This window comes from Dermacentor silvarum, chromosome 6 (assembly GCF_013339745.2).
Source record: "Dermacentor silvarum isolate Dsil-2018 chromosome 6, BIME_Dsil_1.4, whole genome shotgun sequence".
NCBI classification, from domain to species: Eukaryota; Metazoa; Arthropoda; class Arachnida; order Ixodida; family Ixodidae; genus Dermacentor; species Dermacentor silvarum.
This window is the reverse complement of record NC_051159.1, coordinates 161,206,861-161,229,818: the sequence shown is the minus strand read 5'-3', so window position 1 is coordinate 161,229,818 and position 22,958 is coordinate 161,206,861. Positions and strand designations below refer to the sequence as shown.

The following is a 22,958-nucleotide window of genomic DNA, read 5'->3' as shown; positions in this document are numbered from 1 at the left end:
GTGATGCAGAGCGGGTTTCCCAATCCTCTATCTCTTCTTCACGACAAGCGCGTCATGTCCTTGATGAAGGTGACCGGATGGCGTGCACTGGACATGATGGACCTCTCCGGTGGCAGGTGCGGGTTGGTACTCGGCGTGTGCACAGAACAAACTCGCACGAACACTGCAGTTGCCGCGCCCCCCAACACGACCGCCACCAGCGTCAGGTACCAGTAGTGCTGCGTGACAGAGAACGCCCAAGGCTCTTTAGTTGTGGTTTAAACTTGCATGTGTGCCTAACCAAGAACGTTACCACGGCAACAGTAGGGGAGATGCCCTTACGCAAATAAATAAAATAAATAATCAAAATTGGATAAGGCGGAATTGGCTATTAAACGTAGTTAGCCAATTCCGGCAAATGAAACGTAGTCAGCCAGATGAAACACGGTAGCTATGAATATATAGTTCAGGAATCAATTGGCAATGGGAATCAAGGTACTGACGAGTCAAAGAAAACGTTGGAGTCGAGGAGAGCTTGTGAAAAAGCTGTGAGTCAGCAGCGCGGATGGAATGAAATATAGAAGCAAACGCTTCGTTGGGAGGACTTAAACCTATGAAAAAGGAGGGAAGGGAAGGAGGGGGGGGGGGGGCGGCTTTCGCGGAATTTCGCGCAGTTTTTATCGCAGTGACGAACCGCAGCCATATCGTACCACAAGTGCGCTGCCCATGCCTGCGCCGCCAAAGACGAGTCGCTTGAGCCTGGAGAGTAGACCCTCGGCGTCGATGAGGCGGCACTTTTGGAAAACGTCGCAGTATCCCTGCAGGTCGTAGCACGGAGCGCCCGGTTGCATGCGTCTGCCGCAGAAGTCGCGCATGCGCTCGAAACTGCACGCCTCCTTGCATTCGCTTCCCGGCACTGCACGTAGCGAGCGCGCAAGGAGGGAGTCTTTCTAGAGAAAGCGTTCCTTCTGCGGCAACGCTTCCATGCTCAGAATACCGAAAACGCAGAAAGTCCAGTCATTTTGGTAAGTGTTTGACGACCCGAATAAAAATTTGGCCATTAAAAATCAAAATCTTTGTGTAACCCGACGCATATTGTTAATTTGAAATCTCGCGCATTTTTTTTTTTTTTTTGATAGAAGCTGCCGAATATCTAAATTTGAAGAAGCCGGAGGATCAAGTTTATTGGGGAATACGAACAGGTTGCGCAACACCGTAAATTGCATTTACCAGGACGTCCAAAAGAACACGGAGAACAGCGATCACGAGATCATGCTGACACTTGGCAATAAAAAGAATGCAGTATTTCGCCGGGTCCCCGAGTTCGCACAGTGCGTTCGAGGCGCACACGCACCGTTCTCTCGGCAGGCGATGAGGCACATGTCCTCCATGCTCAGGTATGACCCGGTCAGGTAGCAGTCGACCAGGTTGTACAGGCGGCAAACGGACTGACTGCACTCGCCGGCGTCGCACAGCTGAGTGGCGTGATTGCAGAGCGTGCCGTCGGGCTTCCAGTCGGACGGAGGGCACTCGCCGCTTATGCCGCTGGTTGACCGCGGTCAAGGACAGCACGGCGGTATAAGAGCGCGACGGAGAGTCGGTCAGAATGTGGTGCTTCACTTTTGCAACTGTCTGTCACTGCCAGTATAGAGTTTGCGTGGCGTACACCCTATCGTCTACTGAAGCTACCAATATGCCTTTCATAATTAGTTCTTATAGTGATAACCGATTATTTACACGCCTCAAAACCCCATTATACGATCAAGTTACACGGGTACATGTCCATTTGGAGAAAATGACCACCTCTCATGTAAATAATTGTCTAGGTACACAAAGATACGCACAGATGTATAACATCGCGGGGGGTTCGTTGCGTTGGCTTGTTCGTCCTCGACTGCACCGTCACCTCGTAATCTTAAAATGTACCTCACGGGTGCTTTTCAGCGTCGGTGATGATACAACAGCAAAAAGTTTATTAAACAACTTATATACTGTACTACGTAAATCGTGCTTCAAGGATGATCAGAAAATTATTTGCCTATCGTTTCTGGTTTAATTTGGAATGTGTAGAAGTCAGTGTCTACGAGCTCAGAAAAAGGGTCTGAGGAGCCATTATCCATGCTGTAGATAGTCAATTATCACGCCAGCGAAATAACCACTTTTTTTTTCTGTTAAATGCAATTGCACCCGTGCTAGTGATGCGGCATGCCGCCGTTTCGCCCTGCCTTCCTGCTAGCTTTTGACAAAATATCTCTAAATGCTCACAAACTACCTGAAAGCAAAAAAAAAAAAAAAAAGTCACTGGCAGCATGCGCTTGAATTCTGAAATCACTTGTGCGTATTTATTTGATTCCAGTGCACCTGTAATCTTTCGATCCCGTGCACTCCTGCAGGTGGTGCAATGCTGAGACCCCGATGGCTGTGCACACAGCGGTACTTCATAGGCACGCACGCACACTCGGAGAATCGACTTCGAAAATGGCGTAGCAGATCTTTAAAGCAGTACTGCTGATGCATTTTCAAAGCTGTAGAAATTGTATACCACTCGCTTCTCGCTTGTATTAACGATGACGCTTAATAGTCTGAACGTTGAGAAGCACTATATTTGAAGGGATACTAAACTTGGCCGTCCGAAACAGTGCATTTAGTCTCATCGACATTATCGTGATGTCATGATGCAGAGCGGGATTCGCTGACGTCATGCAGAAATAAGGCGATGTTTGCTGACGTTGCTTACCAAGAAAAATAAACACGTGGGCGGTGCGCATTCCTTCTGGATGCACTCACGTGCAGCCGTATAGCGTTCGCAGGAACGAAGCGAGTCAACGTATCATGACGTCATCAATGCATCCACCTGCTGGGTACCGAACCCGGGACTTGTTTGTAGAATCGAGTATTGTATTATTTATGTCGCTATGACACTTTTTACGTAGCTCCGATGGTTTGGACCTTCAATTCAGTCCGAAATGTCATGTTCGTTGAAAATGTTGCAGATCGATGGTGGCTTTCATGTTGAATGACGCAACTTGATTCGTATACTGACGCAAATGTGCGAGAAGGATACGTGCAGTAGGCCTCGAAGGTGCAGTCCTCTTCAGGCCTGCATGCCACCGACGTGTTGTGGAAGCGGCAGTCGGCGCTGCAGCACGCTCCGTTACTGGGGCTGCGATTGCAAAAAAAAAAAGAAAAAAAAAATCACCGGCCATTACGATACTCCCTAATGGGAATTTTAAGCGCAGCTGTTTAGGTGTTTTGAATTCACTATATATTGTGGTAAAGAATTCTGAAAGGCAGGATCCTCTCAGCGTTGGTGCTGAGCATCTGCTCAGGCAGCTCGTTTAGCAACGACGGAGTGTCGAAACTGAGGTACAAATTTAACTATTTATTGGGCGAACCTGTGCCCAGCAAAACAAGTAGCACGGAAGCACAACGATAGCGGCGAGCCGAGTCGGCGATCGTCGAAAGTCTGATGTGCGGGTCAAGCGCGTCGGCTTTTATACACGATTCGTCGAATGTTCCAGTCTAATCGCTGGTGCCCGCGTGGCTCCCAGAAAATACTACACAATTTGCGTCGCGCATACAATCAGATTCCAAAAAAGCTTTGGTGACAACAGCCAACGGATAGAACTATCGATAACGTTCGATAAACTTCTGATACATGCAGGCGCGTCGTGCGTCGAGGGATAACGTTTAACATTTGTTAGCCGGTGAAAAGCAGTGACCGAAGAAAGAAAAGGAAGTGAACAGACGACGCGTGGTACTCTGGCGCCATCTCGTAGCGATTGTCGCAGAACACGTCTTGCGTGGCGCTACGATTTTCTGCTCACAGTTTTGAAATGCCCTCCTCTTCCGCTTTCCTCTTCGCGCTCTCTTTGCTTTCATTCCCCGCTGCGCTCCGCGTTGCTCTTTCATCTTTCGCTGTGCTTGTTCGCTTGTTACGCCGCCGCCAACGACGCCGCCGCCGCTCGCCGTAGGAACAGGCGCCTAAGAGATGCGTTCTAAAAGTGCATGCTTCGCTTGACACCCTTCCACTTCTCGGAGGAAGCTATGTGCAGTCGAGTTGTCCTGAGTCTTCAATAATATCTCTTCTCTAGAGTCTTTCAAGCATATCTCTGGAAAGCAGTAAATGATTGGTGGTGCTGCGATAGCAGCGCACCTCGCGCGTGATAAATAATTCGGCGACTGGGCCTTCCAGAGGAAATGGCCTTGTTTCTTTCAATGTCTTGTGTGGAATGATATGCAGATAACTTTCATAGTATATACTATAGGAGGCTATGCGAGGGCTTGGTATGTTTACTTTAGAATTCTAAACTATTGTTTTGGCGAGACTCACTCGGCATCACGCACCGCAGAGCAGCACGTCATTGTAAGTGTACGTTTGCTCCTCAGGTTCCCACTCAATTCAGTGGCGCCACCCTGACCAGTTGGACAGAGGTTCCCGTCGTTAGTAACGACGTGATGGCGACCTTAACGCTGTAATGGCCGCTTTTCGCTTGCGGGCGTTCCCAGTTTTGTTGTATTGTTGTTCGCGCAAGCAGCGTAACAGGTGTAACAGGTGTATCGTAATGCAATAAGAACTACTATGCCGGCGAATGCTACTAATATGCCGGCGAATGCTACTACTAAGAAACAGTGCGCTGGTCACGTCAGAGAAGTAGACGTGTCTCAAATTCGAGTCCTAAGTTGTGCCGGGCCTAGATATACTCTTCAATATCGAGAAGGGGTAGGTAGATATGTGCCGTATTTGAGGCAGAAAGTTGGCTAGTTGGAATTTAGACAAAGAAACGGTCTAGCGCGTAAAGAAAAATCGGAAAGAGCGCAGAGAAAGAAGACGACTGGATAGGTAGGACGCCGGTCGTTGTACTGTGGAAGACCCGCGTTCTATCTATCCAGTCATATTTTTTCTCTGCGCTCTTTTCCGTTTTTTCCATTACGAGCTGGACCGTGTCTTTGTTTTGACGGGTGTCGGCCACCAGTAATGCCAACTACTTTAATGGTTCTGCAGAGAAAGTCGGGTAAAAGGCACGCCGATGGTGGTCGTGCACGAGCACTCACCTGCACGCGGCTCCGGGCTTGAGCGTGCACGGCTTGCGGTTGATCTCTCCGTGCTCGCGTGCATAACAGCACACGTCGGCGCCACAGTCCTGGCGCTCGTAGCCGCAGTCGCACTCCTCGTTCAGTTCGCGGATGGAGTTGCCGCAGAACGGGCCTTGGGGCTCTGCGCATGCGTGGCAGGTAACACTCGCTGCATTTGGGTGTTAGGCTAATTTTATTAGAAATTGACTTTTTGCGAAGTTCATTTCTGTAGGCTACCCTCAAAAGCTCCGCGGCCGCCAAGTAATCTCGTTCACAGACAGCATTTTTAACACAGGCGCGTTAAAGAAAGCATTCCGGAGTTTTACTTGCCAAAACCACGATGTGATTATGAGGCAGTGGGGGATTCAGTATTAATTTCGACCACCTGGGATTCTTTAACGTGCACCTAAATCTAAGTACACGAGCGTTTTTGCATTTTGGCCTCATCGAAAGCAAGCCCCCGTGGTCGAGCTCAAACCCGCGACCTCGAGCTCAGGAGCGCAACGCCATGGCACTGGGTTCCCGCAGCGGGTTCTTTGCTGTATGAGCATCTCCAAAAGATATTTCACGGCAGCCAGCGACGGCTCAGAATTTAAAGCATTATGCGTCTGTCGCAATAGTAGAAACATTAAACCCTTAACCGTTTTATTAGTTTGACAATTTCTGTGCCCAAACTGCTGATTAAAAAAAAAAATTGATATTGAACATTTTCCTTCTAAAAAATAAGTTCTCGGTGTTGAAAAAAAATTGAAGCACATACTAAGTCAAATTAGCACATTAAAGTTTATTATTGCTCATGATAAAGGAGGCCATGCAACTGCCTGATGGTAATCAACAATAAAAAAGCAGATCAACAGCGCTGTTCGGAAAGTTTTATCGAGTCATCAGGCAATGTTATATTGAACGCCTTCGTGGGGATGTCCTTCACAGCGATGCGCCGCCAATGATGCGCTCTCGCAATAGTGTCTTCTGAGCAGTCTTCTTCGTCTGATGAGCTCCTAATTTTGCAGTCATCGTTATTGTTTCGCTTCCGAGAAATGAAGTAAACTTCGGTTTCTGAATCATTATCGTCCAAAGAGCTGGACGACGGCGAAATGCTCATTTTCCGCGACGACGGACCAGAAACACATGCGTCGCCTCCACTGGACGCCATTTATTTAAACACAAGTTTCCCCCCAAAGAAAGGTGAAAAGGCGGTTGAAAAAACATAAATCACCTGCCCAGTGCTGCCATCTGCGAAGCGACACACCAGCTAGCCTGCAAGCGAGCGTGTCTCGGTCAAAACGCCCAAAAGGAGATATCACCTCGAGCGGACGAGCTACACTCGTCGAAAACGTCTTTGGGACAGTTCAGCAAAGACGAGCTGTGCTCGTCCGAAACGGTTGGGGTTAAAGAGGTGGAACCAGACCGAAGGCTTTTATTAGGCGAGGTCACAAGCAGCACCCGCTGAGAAGTTGAATTCGGCACCACCAGAGGCGGCTGCGAGGTTGACAATAGCGTACGTGCGGGCGCGACGAGGCTGTGGACAGTGTGAATGTGTTGCATATGACAGCGACAATACTTCTTCGCTGATGATCTGACGGAGGCGCGTACTGGTGAGAGCCAAGAGACGGGAATGTCGCATCTTGATCATGAAGCTCCTCCCGTATAATGGTGCTAATGAGAGTCCGTTGCTCACGTACATCGACCTCGCCGGCAAGATGTGCAATGTCGTAGGGACGTGGTACCCTAAGGGAACGAAGCTCGTCAAGCTGCTGGCATGTAGTGGTGATGTCACTAATGGACGTGGGATTTTGAACCACCACGACATTAAATGCGATGGGGCCGATTTCCTTCACGTGGCGAATGCGTTCTGCTTCCGTCATGTTGCTACTGGCGTGTCGGCAAATCGCCAAGGCGTCTTCAATGTACAAAGTGTGCGACTCGACTTCGTGTTGGCAGCGGTCGGCGAGCTCTTTTTTTTTTTTTTTTGACGACATCAGATCGGCTGGCAGTAGTGCAGAAGATCTGTCGGGTCTTCTGCGTAATTGCAGCACATCTGTGTTTGTGGTTCAGGAACCATGTTTTCGCTACGTTGGTGAGGTGACGTTTAATAACTTTTGATGGTCGTCTCACTTGTTATAGTCGCTGACTCTCCTGTAGTTTTCGATCCAGTCCTCAATGCCGTCACCCCGGAGTCCTGCGAAGACCTGGCGATTACGCTGACGACTATTGACAGTCCTAACTGGCACGCTTGGGGTTGCAGTAGCTGTAGGGTTAGTAGAACCAGAGCCGCTGGAGCCCCACATTTCGGTTGTGGGCGGGCGCACCCGGTGACCCGAGTGCAGCTCCAGGGAGAACGGGAAGCTGGCACTGCTCTGGGATAGAAGAGATCCTCCGCCACTTAAAAGGACGGAACCAGACCGAACGCTTTTATTATAGGCGAGGTCGCAGATAGCAGCCGACAAGAAGGAGAAGAAGATCTTGGATGATGATTATTATATACAGATGAAAACGGTGAGAAGTGCTAAAAGCGCTAACAATATGTAGTAACAGTTGTTGGTTCGTATGTTCACTCAAATAATATCACAAGCTGCCAGGGTCTCTGAGTTGGGTTTACAGTTATATTACTTCTTGCGTTTATATTACACTTAGATATTTCATACCTATAGGATGAAACTGTTGGCAAGAAATTGTTAACAAGAGCGGCCACTTAGGTGAGAAAGAGAAAATAATCTTTGTCGATGAGAACTTTCTTTGCGCAAAAGGAATTCTTTTTTTTTCTGCACGTTACTGTAGTCTGTTTGAAACACACAGTATACATTTCGTATTTCTTAAGCCAATCCCTATATTCAAGGCGGGTCAGCTGCAATTGAATTCTCCTGCGAAGCACGAGGTCGCGGGTTTTATTCCCGATCTTGGTGGCTCCATTCTGACGGGGCTATAATACTCAAATGCGCTCCTCTAGTGCGTTAAGAGACCTCAGGTGGCCAAAATTAACCCGTTGCTATCCACTATGGAGCCTCTCACAACCGTATTTTCGCTTTGGAACAATGAACTCCATAAATCAATCTATTTTGTATGTGATTGGGAAATGACTCAAACAATGATTAAAGGTCCTTGGTTTCTTGCAAAGGGCAAGCGGAGGACGGGCGTATTATTGTAACTCTTAAGGTGAGAAGGCAATCGCTCGTGAGAGCTCTGCGTCATGTGTCAGGGAGTGAACCTCACCCTGCAGGCAGTTGGGACGGGACCCGCGGTGCGTGAACATCTGCACCAGGACGGCCGATATGTTGCGCACGCTACACACGGAGAAGCGCCGGTTGTTGGGTTTGTTGCCGCGCGTAGCGCTGGCGAACATGATGAAGTTGCCGCCGGTGCCGTCGGGGACACAGTCCGGAGGCATGTCGTGCTGCACGGATGGCACCCACGAAAGTAAGGGCGTGCGAATATTTGAAATTCAGTAATGAAAGCTCGCTTGAATAATTACACTCAAGATCTCAACTTCTACTGATGGTTACACTATAACTTGAACATAATATTACATCTTACGTATAGCTCGGAAAGAAAGAGCACACGCTCTCTACAAGGGAGCAAAGGAAAATTGCTCCGAATCGACGCGTGAAATTCGCTCATAGGAAGCCTTGATACATTTTACATGCCGATCGAGTGTCCATTAAAAAAAAATGCGGTTCGTTTTTTCGGGTGTTATGCTAGTGCCAGTACTAGTGTCAGCGTTATGTGTACAGACGTCGTTTTGGGGTACATTTGTGGCAGACGTTGGCAGAAGTTGTTTAGTAGGTGCTCTGTGGCTATATTCCCTAACCCTGCATACTATCGAACAAACTAAACCGACGCAAAGCCTTCTATTGCTTGGCGGCGTTCATTTATTCCCTTAGCAGCTGCATAAACAAAGCGAATGAGGACACACCGGCGCTCCGAAGTTATGCCCTAGCTCGTGGGCAAAGGTGATTTCGGAGACCCGCTGCGGCACCCGCATGTTCTTGTTGAGAAAGGTCACCACGCCCGTGTTGAGGCTCAGCCTGCCGACGTAGCCCGTGGTGTCAGTGTCGAGCACTACGCCTCCTCCGGATTTGAACTGCTCGCATATGCCGCCCGAGAAACCTGCGTGCGTGCGCATGTAATGTTGTGGTGGTTGTGCTGATTCAAGCCCGGTTAGCCCAGTGGGTTCGACCGGAAGTCGTTCCTCCCGAGCTTCTCTGACGTTGACAACAGAAGGGTTCAGTAAATGTTCATCAAGACGGTGCCTCGAAGGTACAAAAGCATCAGGCATACGACTCCTGTCCTGTCCATACTGCCTCCTTTGGGAAACATAACGTGAGGGAAGGCTTGTATGAAGAAGACCTGTCATCTGCATGCTACCAAGACGAGCAGTTCCTTTCTCGTCAAACTGGAAGCACATACGAAGTATTTCATATATCACACGCCTCAAAACGTATAGTACTAAGCCGGGAAACAGAGTTCCGTTTTGACACGGGAGTCGGCCCCAATGATTGAGTTGCAGAGCGCGAAAACAACCATATCGACGTGTGGTTTCGCTGATGTCAGCTGTGCAGGGACCGGGTTCACATGATGGCGGTATTATCAGGAGCATGGCGCGATTTGTGAGCTATAAGCGGTCGTGAGATTTGACCGACGATTACACGAGATCATATTGCTATTCGTTACAATAATACCCGTGTCACATGGTCAATCTGAATTGTAGATACATGCCGTCAGCTTCAAGTACACTCAGTCACCAGTTGCGTGGAGCAACATTTATTGAGAGTGAGAACAGTGCAATTACAATTTATTCACTCGGGGAACAGCTGTGGGTTTCGATAATTCAGATTGAACAATTCATTATAAATTGAACTGTATCATTGTTAACGACTATATCAGCGGGCCTGTAAAACAGGCGTAAATAAGCTAGGCAGAATTGCCTGAAGAGGGGCTGGTGACAACATGGACGACATAATGAGTGGCCGAAGTTTGTCAGCTAGGGAGGGAGTTCCATAAAATTTCAAATCATAACGTAGGTAAAAAAGAATAGTTGCATTTGATTACAGAACATCACTGACTTTTTTACGCCGCCTTTTCACATAATCGATTATGGCCTGTTCCTACATGGAAAAGGAAACCGTCTGTATATGTGCGCCTCTTTTCTTCTTCACAACCACACTCTCTACTATAGGTGCGCGTGCTCAGAGCACCCGCTGCTGTGGTGTGCTACCATGTGCTACACACCATCGGGTTCAGCCATGTAGGCGAGGCCCAGCGTCCCTCCTGGGAAGTCCCGGTGGGTCCACAGGTACGAAGCGCAGAAACCGTCGTGGTTCATTTTGGACAGCTCGTGCAGCGCGTGGGGAGCGTCCAGGCTGTCCTGGCAAAAGGGGTTCGTCTGCATCGCCGACCCCTCACACACGCTGGAGTCGTTGATCTGTATGACACGAACAGAGTGGCACAAACGCGCTGCCTGACCATCTGAAAAACGCTGAATATGCTCAAAGAAAGTTGCCTAATGGGGCTTCACTTGTCAAGAGCATGAAGAGGGTACATGGAAAATATTTTTTTTCTTTCACTTCGTGTAGTTCGAGTTATTTGCGCTATCTTTACTATTAAATGAAAATACAACAGTTAATAAGGCCACCGAAAAATGAACGAGGTGCGCGAAACTCCGCTCGTAATATGGTGACGTAATTTATACTATAGCAGTAATTGAAAAGAAGTCTGCGTGACGTCGGCCAGGGCTGCTCGCGGGAGCTATTATGCCTGGATACAGAGAACACACTCGCGAACTTGCTTAGCGGTTCGTAGATCTACTTTAGGTGACGATGCGCTTCGCGCCGAATAGGCGCGTATCCCCCGAATGGGATCGTAAGTCTAACACGCCTCATGCCACCACCGCTAGCAGACTGTAGCGATTAGTCAAAATCTGCACGGACTCGAAAAAAAAAAAGATCAAATTCACTGACGATTACGATACTCCCTAATGCGAAATTTGAGCTCAGCTGTATACGTGTTTTCATTTCGCGATAAATTGGCTGCAGTGGCTGGGACAATCTGTCTCGCGTGGCACGTTGCAAACAGCGCGAAGTGTGGTGCGACTGCCTCGCTAATATGGAGATCGCGAGAGCCAGCGCGTGGGTGACGCGTTGCGCGCGATTCCCAGCAGCCGCCGCCGACAAATCTACCAGACGACGCGCGCTACTCTGGCGCCATCTCGACGCCACCGTCGCCGCTACTGCGCTTTTCTTCTCACGCTTTCGCCATACCCTCCTCCGCTTTCCGCCTCGTGGTACCGCCGCACCTTCCTCTACTCTTTCCTCCTCGCCTCTCATCCCCCGCGGCGATCCGCGTTCGCTTTCATCTTTCGCTGTGCTCGTTCGCTTGGTTACGCCGCCGCCGCCAACGGCGATGCTCGATGCAGGAAGGGGCGCCTAAGAGCTGCGCTATAAAAAAGTTATACTTTGCTTCGCAATATGTATGTGTATGTGCGAGCGGTAAATTTACCGTGCGCTTAATGGTTGGCACAGTTCAAATTGCGCTTCGTATATGCCAGCATAGCGTTTATTTGAATCATTTGCACCATACAACGTCTGGAACCAATTAGGGAAAAGCCTGTGAATAAATTATTTGCAAGTCTATGCCAAACAAATATTAGTTGTTGGGACATGTCGCTTCAGCAGCGCTGATGCATATCAGGGACACCGTAACATGACACTTCTGATTAACTGACCACCGTTTTTTTTTTTTTTTTCAAGCGAAGCTTGTATACGCGCTAGCCTGTGCCGTCGATGTAACGCTGACAAAAACCAGTTGCTCTCAGAGCTGCACAGGTGGTCGGCACGCGCTCGTGCCATTGCTCCCGCGTTCGTCGTCGTAGTCTGCTTCCACAGCTGGCTGCGTTGCCGCTAATCATTCCAGCGTAGAATCTCACCTAAGGGACATATTTAATTTTGAAGAAATTTCACGGAAATCCATCCAGAATGAACGCGCTCGGGAAAGGGCTCGTCGTCAACGTGCCGATTCTAGCGTGAGGGCTTCCGAAGCCCAGGCGAAACCTCAGCGAAGAGCCGCGGACCCCGAGTTCAGGGAGCGCAATGTTGAGGCCGAACGTCAGCGTCGCTTAGCCCTCCAGGAACCCGACAATGGTGGTTCACGCCTCGACAACGCTAGCGCCAACTTTCCTGGTGCGACGGCCAGGTTTCAACGCGAGTTTCTCAACCGGAACTTCGGAGCCAGCTGCAGTGCGTGTGACCGGCTGTGGTTCCAGCACAACGTGGTACTCGTCAGTGCAATTCGTTCGGAGGAACACCGAAGAAACACACGACAAGCTTCGCTTACCCCCATTTCCTCGACAGGGGAAAGGCTACTAATTTTTTAACAGCGGAGCTGTTTAAGCCGGCCGTCATTCCGTTAGTCGTCCACAAAAAATGTGGGCCAATCCTGGCGGTAGTGCAGAAAGGTTCAAGCGCAATGACACATGCCCCTGTGAACTAGCGAAGCTAAGCCTGGATAAGCCTAGCTTAGCATGGTTGAGACTACTTAAGCTTAGTCAGTCATCGATAGCCAATCGATAGCCAATAAATCGCTCGATCAATAATCAATAAATTCCGGAAAATGCTGGGGATGCCTTGGTAGTGCGTAGCCTAGGCCAAATGCGTAGTCAATACCTTGCGATAGCCAGTCAATAGCTAATCAATAGCTAATTGATAATCGATCAATAATCAGTAAATTCCAGAAAATTATGGGAATGACTTAGTAGTGCTTAGCGAGGCCCCGGAAAGTAAAGATAGTTTCGGTTTCAAAGAACATGCGCGCCCCAAGTGGTTGCCGGACAATTTAAGTTATTTTTCTTATTTCTCTTGTGAATTTTAAATGAGGCGAAGTGGGCGGGAAGTGGTCGCCATCGTGCGTCCGTCGAGCTTTCCTCCGCTCACCCTTGCCACTCGCTCAGCGATATCACAAGTCATATCGCGCCTGGTCGTCTGCTTCGGTTGTCATCCCAAGTGTGAAGATGAGAAAGATAAGACAGAGAAGCTTGATCAGGCGTGCAACGAACTTAAGAAGCAGGAAACCTGGGGCGCGATCTTGTACGCGTTCCAAAATGGAACGGAGGCGGTCCGTTCCATCGAGCCGCACACGATTGGTCAATTTGAACCGTGACGATCAAATTGACCAATCGTGTGCGGCTCGATGGAACGGACCGCCTCCGTTCCATTTTGGAACGCGTACAAGATCGTGCCCCAGGTCAACTAAGCATTAGACTCAGATGGCTAAATCGGGGCATCACATCTGTTGCGCGGCTCTGTGGTGTTCGAACATCGGCAATTACAGTTCTGCCAAGCTTTTCGGGTTTCCTAATGACCACGGGTAAGCACAAGTATTTCACTCTATTTTCCGAGCAGGTATTTATTTTGCATGAGGAAACCAGTCCTGTCCAAGCCTGAGGGGACTGACATAAGAGCAGTGTTGCTCGACTCATTCGTCATGACGGCAGCCCATCTGTTGCCAGTGAAATACTTGTAATGAAGGGCTTGAGTGCGTGTTTTTGGGCCATACATTTTGTTCATTCTTTGTCGACATGCACAGCCAAGGTTAAAAAAAAAGAAAAGAAAGAAAGACGCAGCCGTGGTGGTTAATAATTTTCGCATTGTTTTGGATCTTCTGGAATCTATTTTCACTCATTATGTACAAATTTCCATTGTGAATGAAAATTGCTTCAGTAGATTGTCACTTTCGCACTGCGTGGAGGTCAGCCTTTTTCCAGTACCGAATGTGTGAATAAAAACAAAAGCGTTCAACTTTTACTTGTGCTGAGTTTTGGCTGGCTGAGAAATCGACCAGTTTTAGTTGATCCATTTCACAACACACGAACAAAATTAACGATTGATGTTGCCAGAAATGTATTTTCTTTATGCTACTCCCCACTATATCTGTGGACTAGTTGAAGTGTAGCCCTAAACGTAACGGCAAGTTAGGACTTTCAAAGCGACTACTTTCACGAAATGATGAAATGTAATATATTACCCACGAATATTGGCAATTAACAACGGTTCGCTATATAAATATTCCTCATAATTGCTTGGCACTGGTGTACGTGTACGAGCAATGTCCCAGTGGTTTAGAAAATGAACAGCAGCTTGCAAGGTAAACCTGGTAGGAAGAAAGCCCTTCCTAATACACGACACATTTCAGCGGGTTCTGCTCCCCGATTTGTCCAATGTCGCCGCGCGGCCACTGGACCTGCAAGAGAGCACGAACACAGTCTGCTTGGATCCCGGCCACGGCGGCCGCATATCGATGGGGGTGAAATGCGAAAACACCCGTGTAGTTAGATTGAGGTGCACGTTAAAGAACTCCAGGTGGTCCAAATTTCCGAAGTCCCCCACTACGGCGTGCCTCATAATCAGATCGTGGTTTTGGCACGTAAAACCCCATAATTTAATTTTAACAGTCCGCTTGCATGCGAAGTGGGAAAGGAGGGCTTCAGCGGCAACCCTCCTCCTCCCGGCTGCGCGCCCTCTCCCTCTACCTTCTGACCTCATCAGTGACGTCATGGAGGCATTGTTTTGTTTGTGAATTATTTCCAGTAGGATATCCAGCAGCCGCCAGTTGTGGAAGCGGCGTTTCCGCCGCGTATCGGCTAGGGAGCCTACATGCAAGCGCTGCGCTTGCATGTAGGCTCCCTAGTATCGGCATGGGACCGAGCGTCCCGTGGGAGGTATAGGAAGTTTCCCGCCCCTGGTTTAGCCTAGCCCAAATACGTGGCCAGTACCTTGCGATAGTCAATCGATGGCCAATCAATAGCTAATTGAGCCCAAATACGTGGCCAGCACCTTGCGATAGCCAATCGATAGCCAATAAATAGCTAATCGATAATCGATCAGAAATCAATAAATTCTGGAAAATGCTGGGGATGACTTGGTAGTACGTAGCCTAGCCCAAATACGTGGCCAGTACCTTGCGATAGCCAATCGATAGCCAATCAATAGCTAATAAATCAATAATCAATAAATTCCGGTAAATGGTGGGGACGACTTGGTAGTGCTTAGCCTAGCCCAAAAGCCAGGACTAGCTAGGTGCTCATCAGCTCCGCTGTCTCTTCAGCATTGCGCCTCCAGTGCAAGCTACGCTTGTTTTTTCTTGGTTTTTTTTTACATGCACAGAGCTGACTCATGGAATGCGGCCGCCGCTTCTAGAATTCGTTCATACAACTTTTACATGCTGGGCAGCAGAACTCTGTAGCAATTGAACAGCGCGGCGAATGCTTTTGGATGTCCTGAACGAACTCGTCGGCATTTTCCCGCATATTGAAAAGTCCTTGATTGGCCGTGGTAATTTATAACAAATAATTCCACGTCACTCGCTTTTGGTGCATAGAATTGTCAACAATGATGTGCCCTTTCGAATAAAGTTGATCGTTCCCGACTTCTGCCTCAAATTTCCACCAGAATATGCATGTGAAAGATTGTTACGCAACACCGACGTTATGTCTAAAAACAAATTGGCCGCATATCTGCTTGCTTCGCTGCAAAGGACTTCGAAAGACGGTAGTCTTCTGCCGCCCCTGATACGTAACACCCTCTCTTCACCCACTCCCACCACTCACGCTCTCCCCCTCACCGCTCACTCCTCCCATGATGGATGCAATGGAGGTATTGCTGAATTAAATTAACATTTCCCGCGTTTCCTAGGGCGTTGCATGTAGGCTCCCTAGCGTTCTCGCTGCTCTCGCGCCATCTGGTGGGACTATTTAATAGGGTTGGCTTAAAGCCGGCTACAGAGCCGCGGCTTCAGTCGGCTTGTTTTTAACGCGTAGTCTCTCTTCGACACCTTATCTAACGCGTTGATTTTTCACTTACTAACGTAACAACCAGTCCAATGTGTATTCTCAATTAAATGAACGCTGCGGATCATGGTTATGTACATATATTTTGCCTCAAATAGGCCTGAGGTTTCATTTGCGCTGTATAATGTTGCATGTATGACCCCATGCCACCAGTGCTAGTAGCTTGGTTGGTTTTGGCCGGGCGGTTGAATCGAGTGACAGGCAGACAAGGTTTTTCGCGTTTAGGTAGCCCAAGAAAGACTGCCGTCTTTAAAATATTAGAAAGAAAAGGACTCATTGCAAAACGCAGCATGAATGTTAAAGCCAAATGCGGGAACCTATTCGCCGCGTGGCCCGCGCCTGTTCTTACCACGAGACGCTGCACCACGAACTCGATGCCGGTGATACCGTTGAAGTTTGTGCCTGCAAAGATCTCCGAGACGGCCTTCACGTGCCTGGACACCATGCTGGTCAACTCTTGGCGTGCCCTGAGAATCCTGTCGTGCTCGCTTCCCTGCCAGGAGGCCACTGCCTCGAACAGCGTGTGGTCCACGGCGATCTCGAGGTTACACACGCGCTGAACGTACGTCTTTCGGAACGCTCCCTGCGGCTCCATGACGCCACCGCGGTTTGAGGGCGTCTTCGAGAGGTTTCGACCGCGAATGCCGGAACCATGGGCCGCAGCATTCCTTCGAATCGTGCCGGTCATCGAAGTGGTTTCGAGGTCGAGGTCCATCACGGAACGCTTTAGACGGCGTTGCTGGAAGATCCACGAAAGCAAGCCACGCTATTGCGAGAAAGATCTGTTGAAAATACTGAACGCCTTTAGAATGTTTAAATGACGTGCATATTACATTCTAATCGCGTCAGTTTTATTATAAAGCTGCACATTTGTACTTTTAATGGTAACCGGCTCTCTACTGCTTTAAATAAGGGCAATAGTCTGCCGAGTTAGGATGCTTCCGGAATTTTCCGTCAGGCCTAAGGTTATCATCAGTTGGAGTAAAATTATTCAGATAACTGCGATGTCAGGTCTCCTGCTGTAACTTTTACAACATGATATGAACATGTAGTATCCCTGAGAATTTTACCAAAATTATGTTACTTGCAGACCTGGTGACAAGTAACTAAAGCATAGCAGTACGAGCGGCTGTTATTCAAGCTAAAGTAGCAGCGGTAGTCTTTAAGCGAACATTTGTGAGCTTAAAGTTAGTGTGTTTTGTGTGTATGAACCGGGTACCATAGCATCTTGTACAAACTGAGCCAAACTGAAGCAGACGTTTTAATCCTTGAATCACTGGATTGGAGGAGGTACAGGTTTAGTTAGGACTGACATTTGCTGACTCACGTGCGGTAGTGCGAGTTCAGTTCTTTAGCTCTGCGACTCTTCTGCTGGCATCATTTCCCCTTTTCACGCAGATCAGAAGTTTAGTGCTCTTACCATGAAATTTGGCAGCATTTTATGCGTTGTGCGATTTTATACCCTCTTTCAGCTAACTATCAACTACAAATGCGGTGGCTTTGCCATTTTAGTGAGTATTTTTCAGTGATTAAATCAACTTTTTAATGAAGAAAGACTTCTAATCCTGTAATTTCGCGGTGGTTTACAGCATGTGCGATGCTTCTATAGTGACGAATTTCCCCCGGAAGCATCATATATAGTGTTTTAGTTATGTATTGTGACGTTTTTGCCTCTAAAAAGGGGTATTTACGTGGTCGAATACTTAATGATCGTGTGCTCAATCGCGAGCGGAACGAGCCGATACCTGCAATATCCACCTTTACCAAGTCTGCTGCAGGACCGCTGAGGTAACCCGCTTCTGCTACACTACACCAACATTTATTTCTAGTGGGAACTTGAGAAACATCATAGTTTAAACTGCAAAGATTGTGTGTGATTGGCACGACATACGACGAGCGATAGCCCGAATGAGCTTTAGTTATTGGAGTTCAGACGGCAGATTTCTGATCGCATGATGATCTGAAAAGGGGCGCATCGAACAACCAACTCATCTAAGGACCGGATTCGTACTCAGTTCACCCCCAATCTCTAATGTCCATTGCGGCACACCCGACAACTCCTCCTCCTTTGCCTCCTAGGCCTGTCGGAGTCGAGTCTAACTCTGACAAGGTCGTGCCGGAGAACACCAATACTGAAGCCTGGCCCGCGCTATCAAAGCTACAGCCGCCGCCACAGCAGAAGCCACAACCGAAGCCACAGCAAATACCCCAGGTGAAGCCACAGCCATGGCCACAGCCGACGCCACAGCCGACGTCACGGCCGACGTCACGGCCGATGCCAGCCGAGCCCAGCCGACGCCCCAGCCGACGCCACAGTTGAAGCCACAGTTGAAGCCACAGTTGAAGCCACAGTTGAAGCTACAGCCGAGGCCACAGCTGGAGCCACAACCGATGCCACAGCCGGCACCACAGTCACATCAACGGATACAGTGAACCGCGGTAGAGTCCACAATGCCGACTCCCGATAAATTGCCCAAGAAGACCGGCAAGTGGTTGTGATGCTTCGGTCCCTTATAAATACCCTTCGTATACTCGTAAACAAGCTGCATACTCCATCAGCTCGAAGTGCAGTGCAAGTACTGGATGCTCTTAATCCAGTGCTTGCAAGTCTCTAGTAAACCCCATGGCTCACCAGCAGCCTCCTATTCACGCAACGACCACTGGCCCTTCGTTCATGTCAGATGTCTTCCACGCACATCACCAGCTATGGGACTTGACTTTGGTGTCATGGTGCTTCGCTGCACACACAATGCTCATTCTCTTCCTCTTTTCCTCTTTTTATTCCCCCTTTCCCTTATGTAGGGTAGCAAACCGGACGTTCATCTGGTTGACCTCCCTGCCTTTCCTCACTTCGCTTTCTCTCTCTCTCTCTCTACGGGCCTATAGTTCTTCTCGTAAGTGCATTGCAGGTACAATTTTTCACATATCTTGCCTCAAACGTTTTTTTTAATATCGTGAGAATGTGTCGTGTATCGATCGCTGCTGTCACCGCGGAGAGTCCTATAAGTGTTTCCAAGAAATCGGCATTTAGAAAATGTCGCTAAAGGGCCTGTTGTGTTTGCCTGCTTGAATTCCAATGGCGGTTGGTCTCAAGGCACCTGAGATTGCTGCCGGCCGTATTGGCGCCGTATTCGGTCCATGGCATCCTTGGTGGCACCGTGAAGGCCGCAGCGTCCGTCGGCGAAGCGGACGTCCCGCGCCGAGTAGATGAGCGAGTGGAAGGGCGCAGAGTCCTGGAAGAAGTGGCCGGCGCGCTCCACGTAGAACTCTTCGCCCTCGCGGGGCAGCGAGATGCGGCCACTGAACACGCCCCCTATGATGGATCCCACCACGCGGCTGTGAGGCGCCCCTGGATAAAAGCGTAGGGTATGCGACCTTTAAGTTAGAAAGAAGCGAGAAGAAGGATAGCCGAGTGACTTGATTGTTGTTAGTCATTGCATGAAGCCAACAGAAGATAAAGCCAAGAAAAGCAGAGAGGGAATGAGCTTTGACTTACACTGACATGCAGAAATAATACGGCAGAGGGAAATGAAAAGTGGCGGAAAAGACAACTAACCTGCCGCCAGAGGGAGCCGAACTCACATCATCCGCATCACGTGTGCGATGCTCTATCAGTTGTAAACTACGGTGGACGGCTGTCCTGTCTACTTCATTGTGAATGTGTGTATGTGTACTAGATATGCTCCCGGAATTGTTACTCAGCGCCGCTCCTGACAATGGCGGTGGATGTTGAACGTCTTTATACGCGCAGCAGTCACGTAGTACGTGAGCTCACGAACAGGCAGCTAGTGAACAAACCTACGTACGTTAACTGAAGGTATAAAGCCTGCCAGAGACGAGATCCTAGCTATGCAATGAACGAGAAGTTAGTAGTGGATGTCGGTTGATAGTTTTGTCGGTTTGTCGATAGTTTGTCGGGGAGTATATGTCGATTGAAAGTTGATAGTACAGATTAAGAAAAAAATCTCCTCTGAGAAGCATAGATGCTTCGAGCACACAGGGCTTTGACGGTAGCTTCGATGACGCAGGTTCTTCATTCGAATGGTTCATCACAGAAAAGAAAAGGGAAAATGCTGAGTAGCGTGCTGGCGGACGCCTGTGTTCTCTGCGGTTGGGCAACCGGGGGCAGCGTATTTTGAGCGCACAACCTTCCGCAGCCGACGCGGCGACGTAGTCGCTAGGGCAATGCTACCGGATTCAAATAAACTTTATTCTGAACGTGAAGCAAAAAGTCTGCATTCTAAACAAATTCAGCCCTGTTTTGTCTCGTACATACTAGAACGCTTAGTGAGACGCACATTACTTTGCACAATAGCACGAACATTATGCAACATTTACATTATTTACTTTTGGATATATAGTGGATATCCGCGATTTAAGCCTTTAAGTTCTGAAAACGTCTCCCTTAATAAGAATAGTAATGTGCGTTTTTTTAAATACGATTTCCACTCGACACTCCACTTCTATCCAATAAAGTAAGTGGCAGCGCCAACTTTATACTGATGGGGTCACTGCGCTTCATTGGCAACTTATGACGATTCTTCAGCACGAATTTTATAAATAGGTGCTCTCGGCGCATATTCAAATTCGCTGGAGTGAAAAATGTTTTTCAGGCAATCGATCGGCCGTAGACATCGTCAAAGACCGCCATAGGGTATGCAACAATGGGTTTGTGAGACGCCGTACTGGTAAGCTCTGGACCAATGTGACTGCCTAGGACTCTTTCAAGTGTATCTAAATCTACATTTATGGGCAATTTTGAACTTAGTTCTCATCGGAACGGAGCAGATTCGAGGCACCGATATTCTTCCATCGTGGCAGGTGGACACATTTAAACGTGAAGAATGTGACAACGCATCTCGCTGGACGGCAGCATGGCTGATGTGGGTAAACGAAGCTAGTGTCCCTCGCCTGCCGAATGTGGTAGCCTAAATGAATAAATCCTGACGGTATTACGTGCCAACACCAGAATCAGATTATGAGGCGCGCCGTAGCGGAGGGCTCCGGAATAATTTTGAGCACCCGGGGTTCCTAATGTAGCCCCAATACAGAGTACATGCACGAACGTTTTGTGCATTTCGCCCCCATCGAAATGCGGCCTAGTGACAGCTTACCCACGACATGGCAGCTTACCCACGACATGACCGGAGTAGAGATGCTCCAGGTTGTCCAATACTGGTCCTTGGTGAGTCTCGATGGTGAAGTCTTCGGCGAAAGCGGACGGGTCCCTTTCCAGGCGCAGCCTGAACTCTCTGAAACACGTCAGAGGAGATGGCTCGAAAGCGAACCGTGCCTTCCGGTACACGACGTTCCGCACTTGGGTGCACCGGGTACTGCCCTGTGCCATCAGCACGTGCTTACCTCTTGTAGGACCTGAATGCAAGCTCGACGCTGCGCGTGGCCCGGTGTTGCGCAGCTGAGCGCTTCCAGCGCCTGCTGCCCACACTGATGGGCTCGTACGCAAGCGGCTCGTAATGCAGCACGAAGTCGTTGAGAGTGCGTGCTGCGCACACGCGTGCAAAATGCGTTCTCCGTGAAAACGAACTGAACAAGTTGAAATGCCGTGTCATTCGTAGCACAACACTGGCTGTCAAGATTGAACTAGCGCACGTGTACGAAGTGATTTGTAGCTATGCGCCATTTTAACAACTCTGTATATAGTTGTATGACAGGCAGAAACTTGCTAAACCGTTATACCAAAACCAACTCGTTTATTTATAGCCATTTAAAGGCACTTTCAATGATGCCTGACCTATATGATGAGGCATACAAGTGGTAAGAACGTTCATTTTCCGAAGCAAGCATCACCGTGATTCTCATATATACTCGGCACTTCTATGAGGCTGCACGAAGAGCAACCTCAGGATGCATTCCCAAGAACGTTCTGAAATGCCGTGAAAAGCCAGACACGGACAGGTCATATTCCAGAGCGAACATGATGTCACAGCTTTGCTAGATATCTTTCAGGCCCTGTTACATTGGCTCTCCATGAAAAACGGTCACACGAGACCGCAGCGCCCTGCGTATACGCGGCAATACGCAGGGTGCTGTGGTTTTGATTGCGAAAATATGATAATGCTGAAATCAAGTGCAATGGGCGGTGGGCTTACCCGAGTGAACAATGGAAGCCATACAAGGGAGCGTCGCAACTGCAATCCAGAAGCTTCCAAGACCGACCATGAACGGCGCAAGAAAAGGAACAGCTCGCCTCGAATCCTAGGTCTTCTTCTGTCCTTTCTTCTTCTACTGGTTCGTGTTCTCGCATCCGCGCGTGCTGTAAAATTGGCACGTGGCTGCATAGCGGCTTGAGCGAGCCGTGAAGTTGCTTCCAAAATTGGTGTAACTGAAAAATTAAAGCGGTTCTCCGTATTGTCGGCTTGAATGAAGGCCCGGTGTCAGCCAAGGTGTGGTAGTAGCGAATGGGCATGACTTGTGACAAGCACGGGGAACGTTGCTTACTGCAACGCGTACGTTTATGACATGTCCGATCATGCCGCACTGCCCAACGGGTACACGTGTAGGTGATACTAGTTGCATTAAATTCCGTATTAATCTGTGTTGGTGTGTCGCATATCAAACATTCAGTGACAGCATTCTTTTTTGGAGCGCATCTCCTAATCGCCCGCTCCTGCGGCGAACGTCGTCGGCGGCGTAACCGAGCGAACGAGCACAACAGCGAAAGACGAAAGAAAGACGCGAGCTGCGAACGGCGGAGACCAATGAGGGCGGCCTTTCAGTGACGTGCGCGCGGGAAACTGGTTTCTATAGGCACCAAACCAAATCAAACTGGTTTCATGCAGACCCGCCCGACTGCTCGATGCGGACTAGTATCTGGTATCAGCCGGACCTCTAGTTTCGTACTATCGTCTGCTCGCGTCAGCTCTCGCTCGCACTTGTTTGGTTTGCTTGGTTTGGTATCGTTGGCGCTTGTTTCAATTGTCGTGGTTTGCGATTGTTTTGTAATCTGACTGTATGCGCGACGCGAATCGTGTATTACTTTCTGGAAGCCAAGTGGCCCCAGCGATTACACTGGAACCTTCGGCGAGGCAAGTATTAAAGCCGACGCGCT

General features: G+C 48.9%; 1 protein-coding gene across 1 annotated transcript; it reads right to left on the bottom strand.

Moving 5' to 3' along the window:
- Positions 1-38: 38 nt before the first annotated feature.
- LOC119456995 (disintegrin and metalloproteinase domain-containing protein 10) lies at positions 39-22,100 on the bottom strand. Its single transcript, XM_037718815.2, has 13 exons — positions 22,000-22,100; positions 21,251-21,392; positions 21,023-21,141; positions 18,988-19,238; positions 16,239-16,628; positions 10,282-10,474; positions 8,966-9,159; positions 8,266-8,446; positions 5,035-5,197; positions 3,044-3,142; positions 1,334-1,524; positions 690-895; positions 39-218 (listed from the first exon to the last, which is right to left on the bottom strand). The coding sequence occupies exons 1-13, from the start codon at positions 22,067-22,069 to the stop codon at positions 39-41; spliced, it is 2,379 nt and encodes a 792-aa protein (XP_037574743.1). The 5' UTR covers positions 22,070-22,100.
- Between the last annotated feature and the right edge of the window lie 858 nt (positions 22,101-22,958).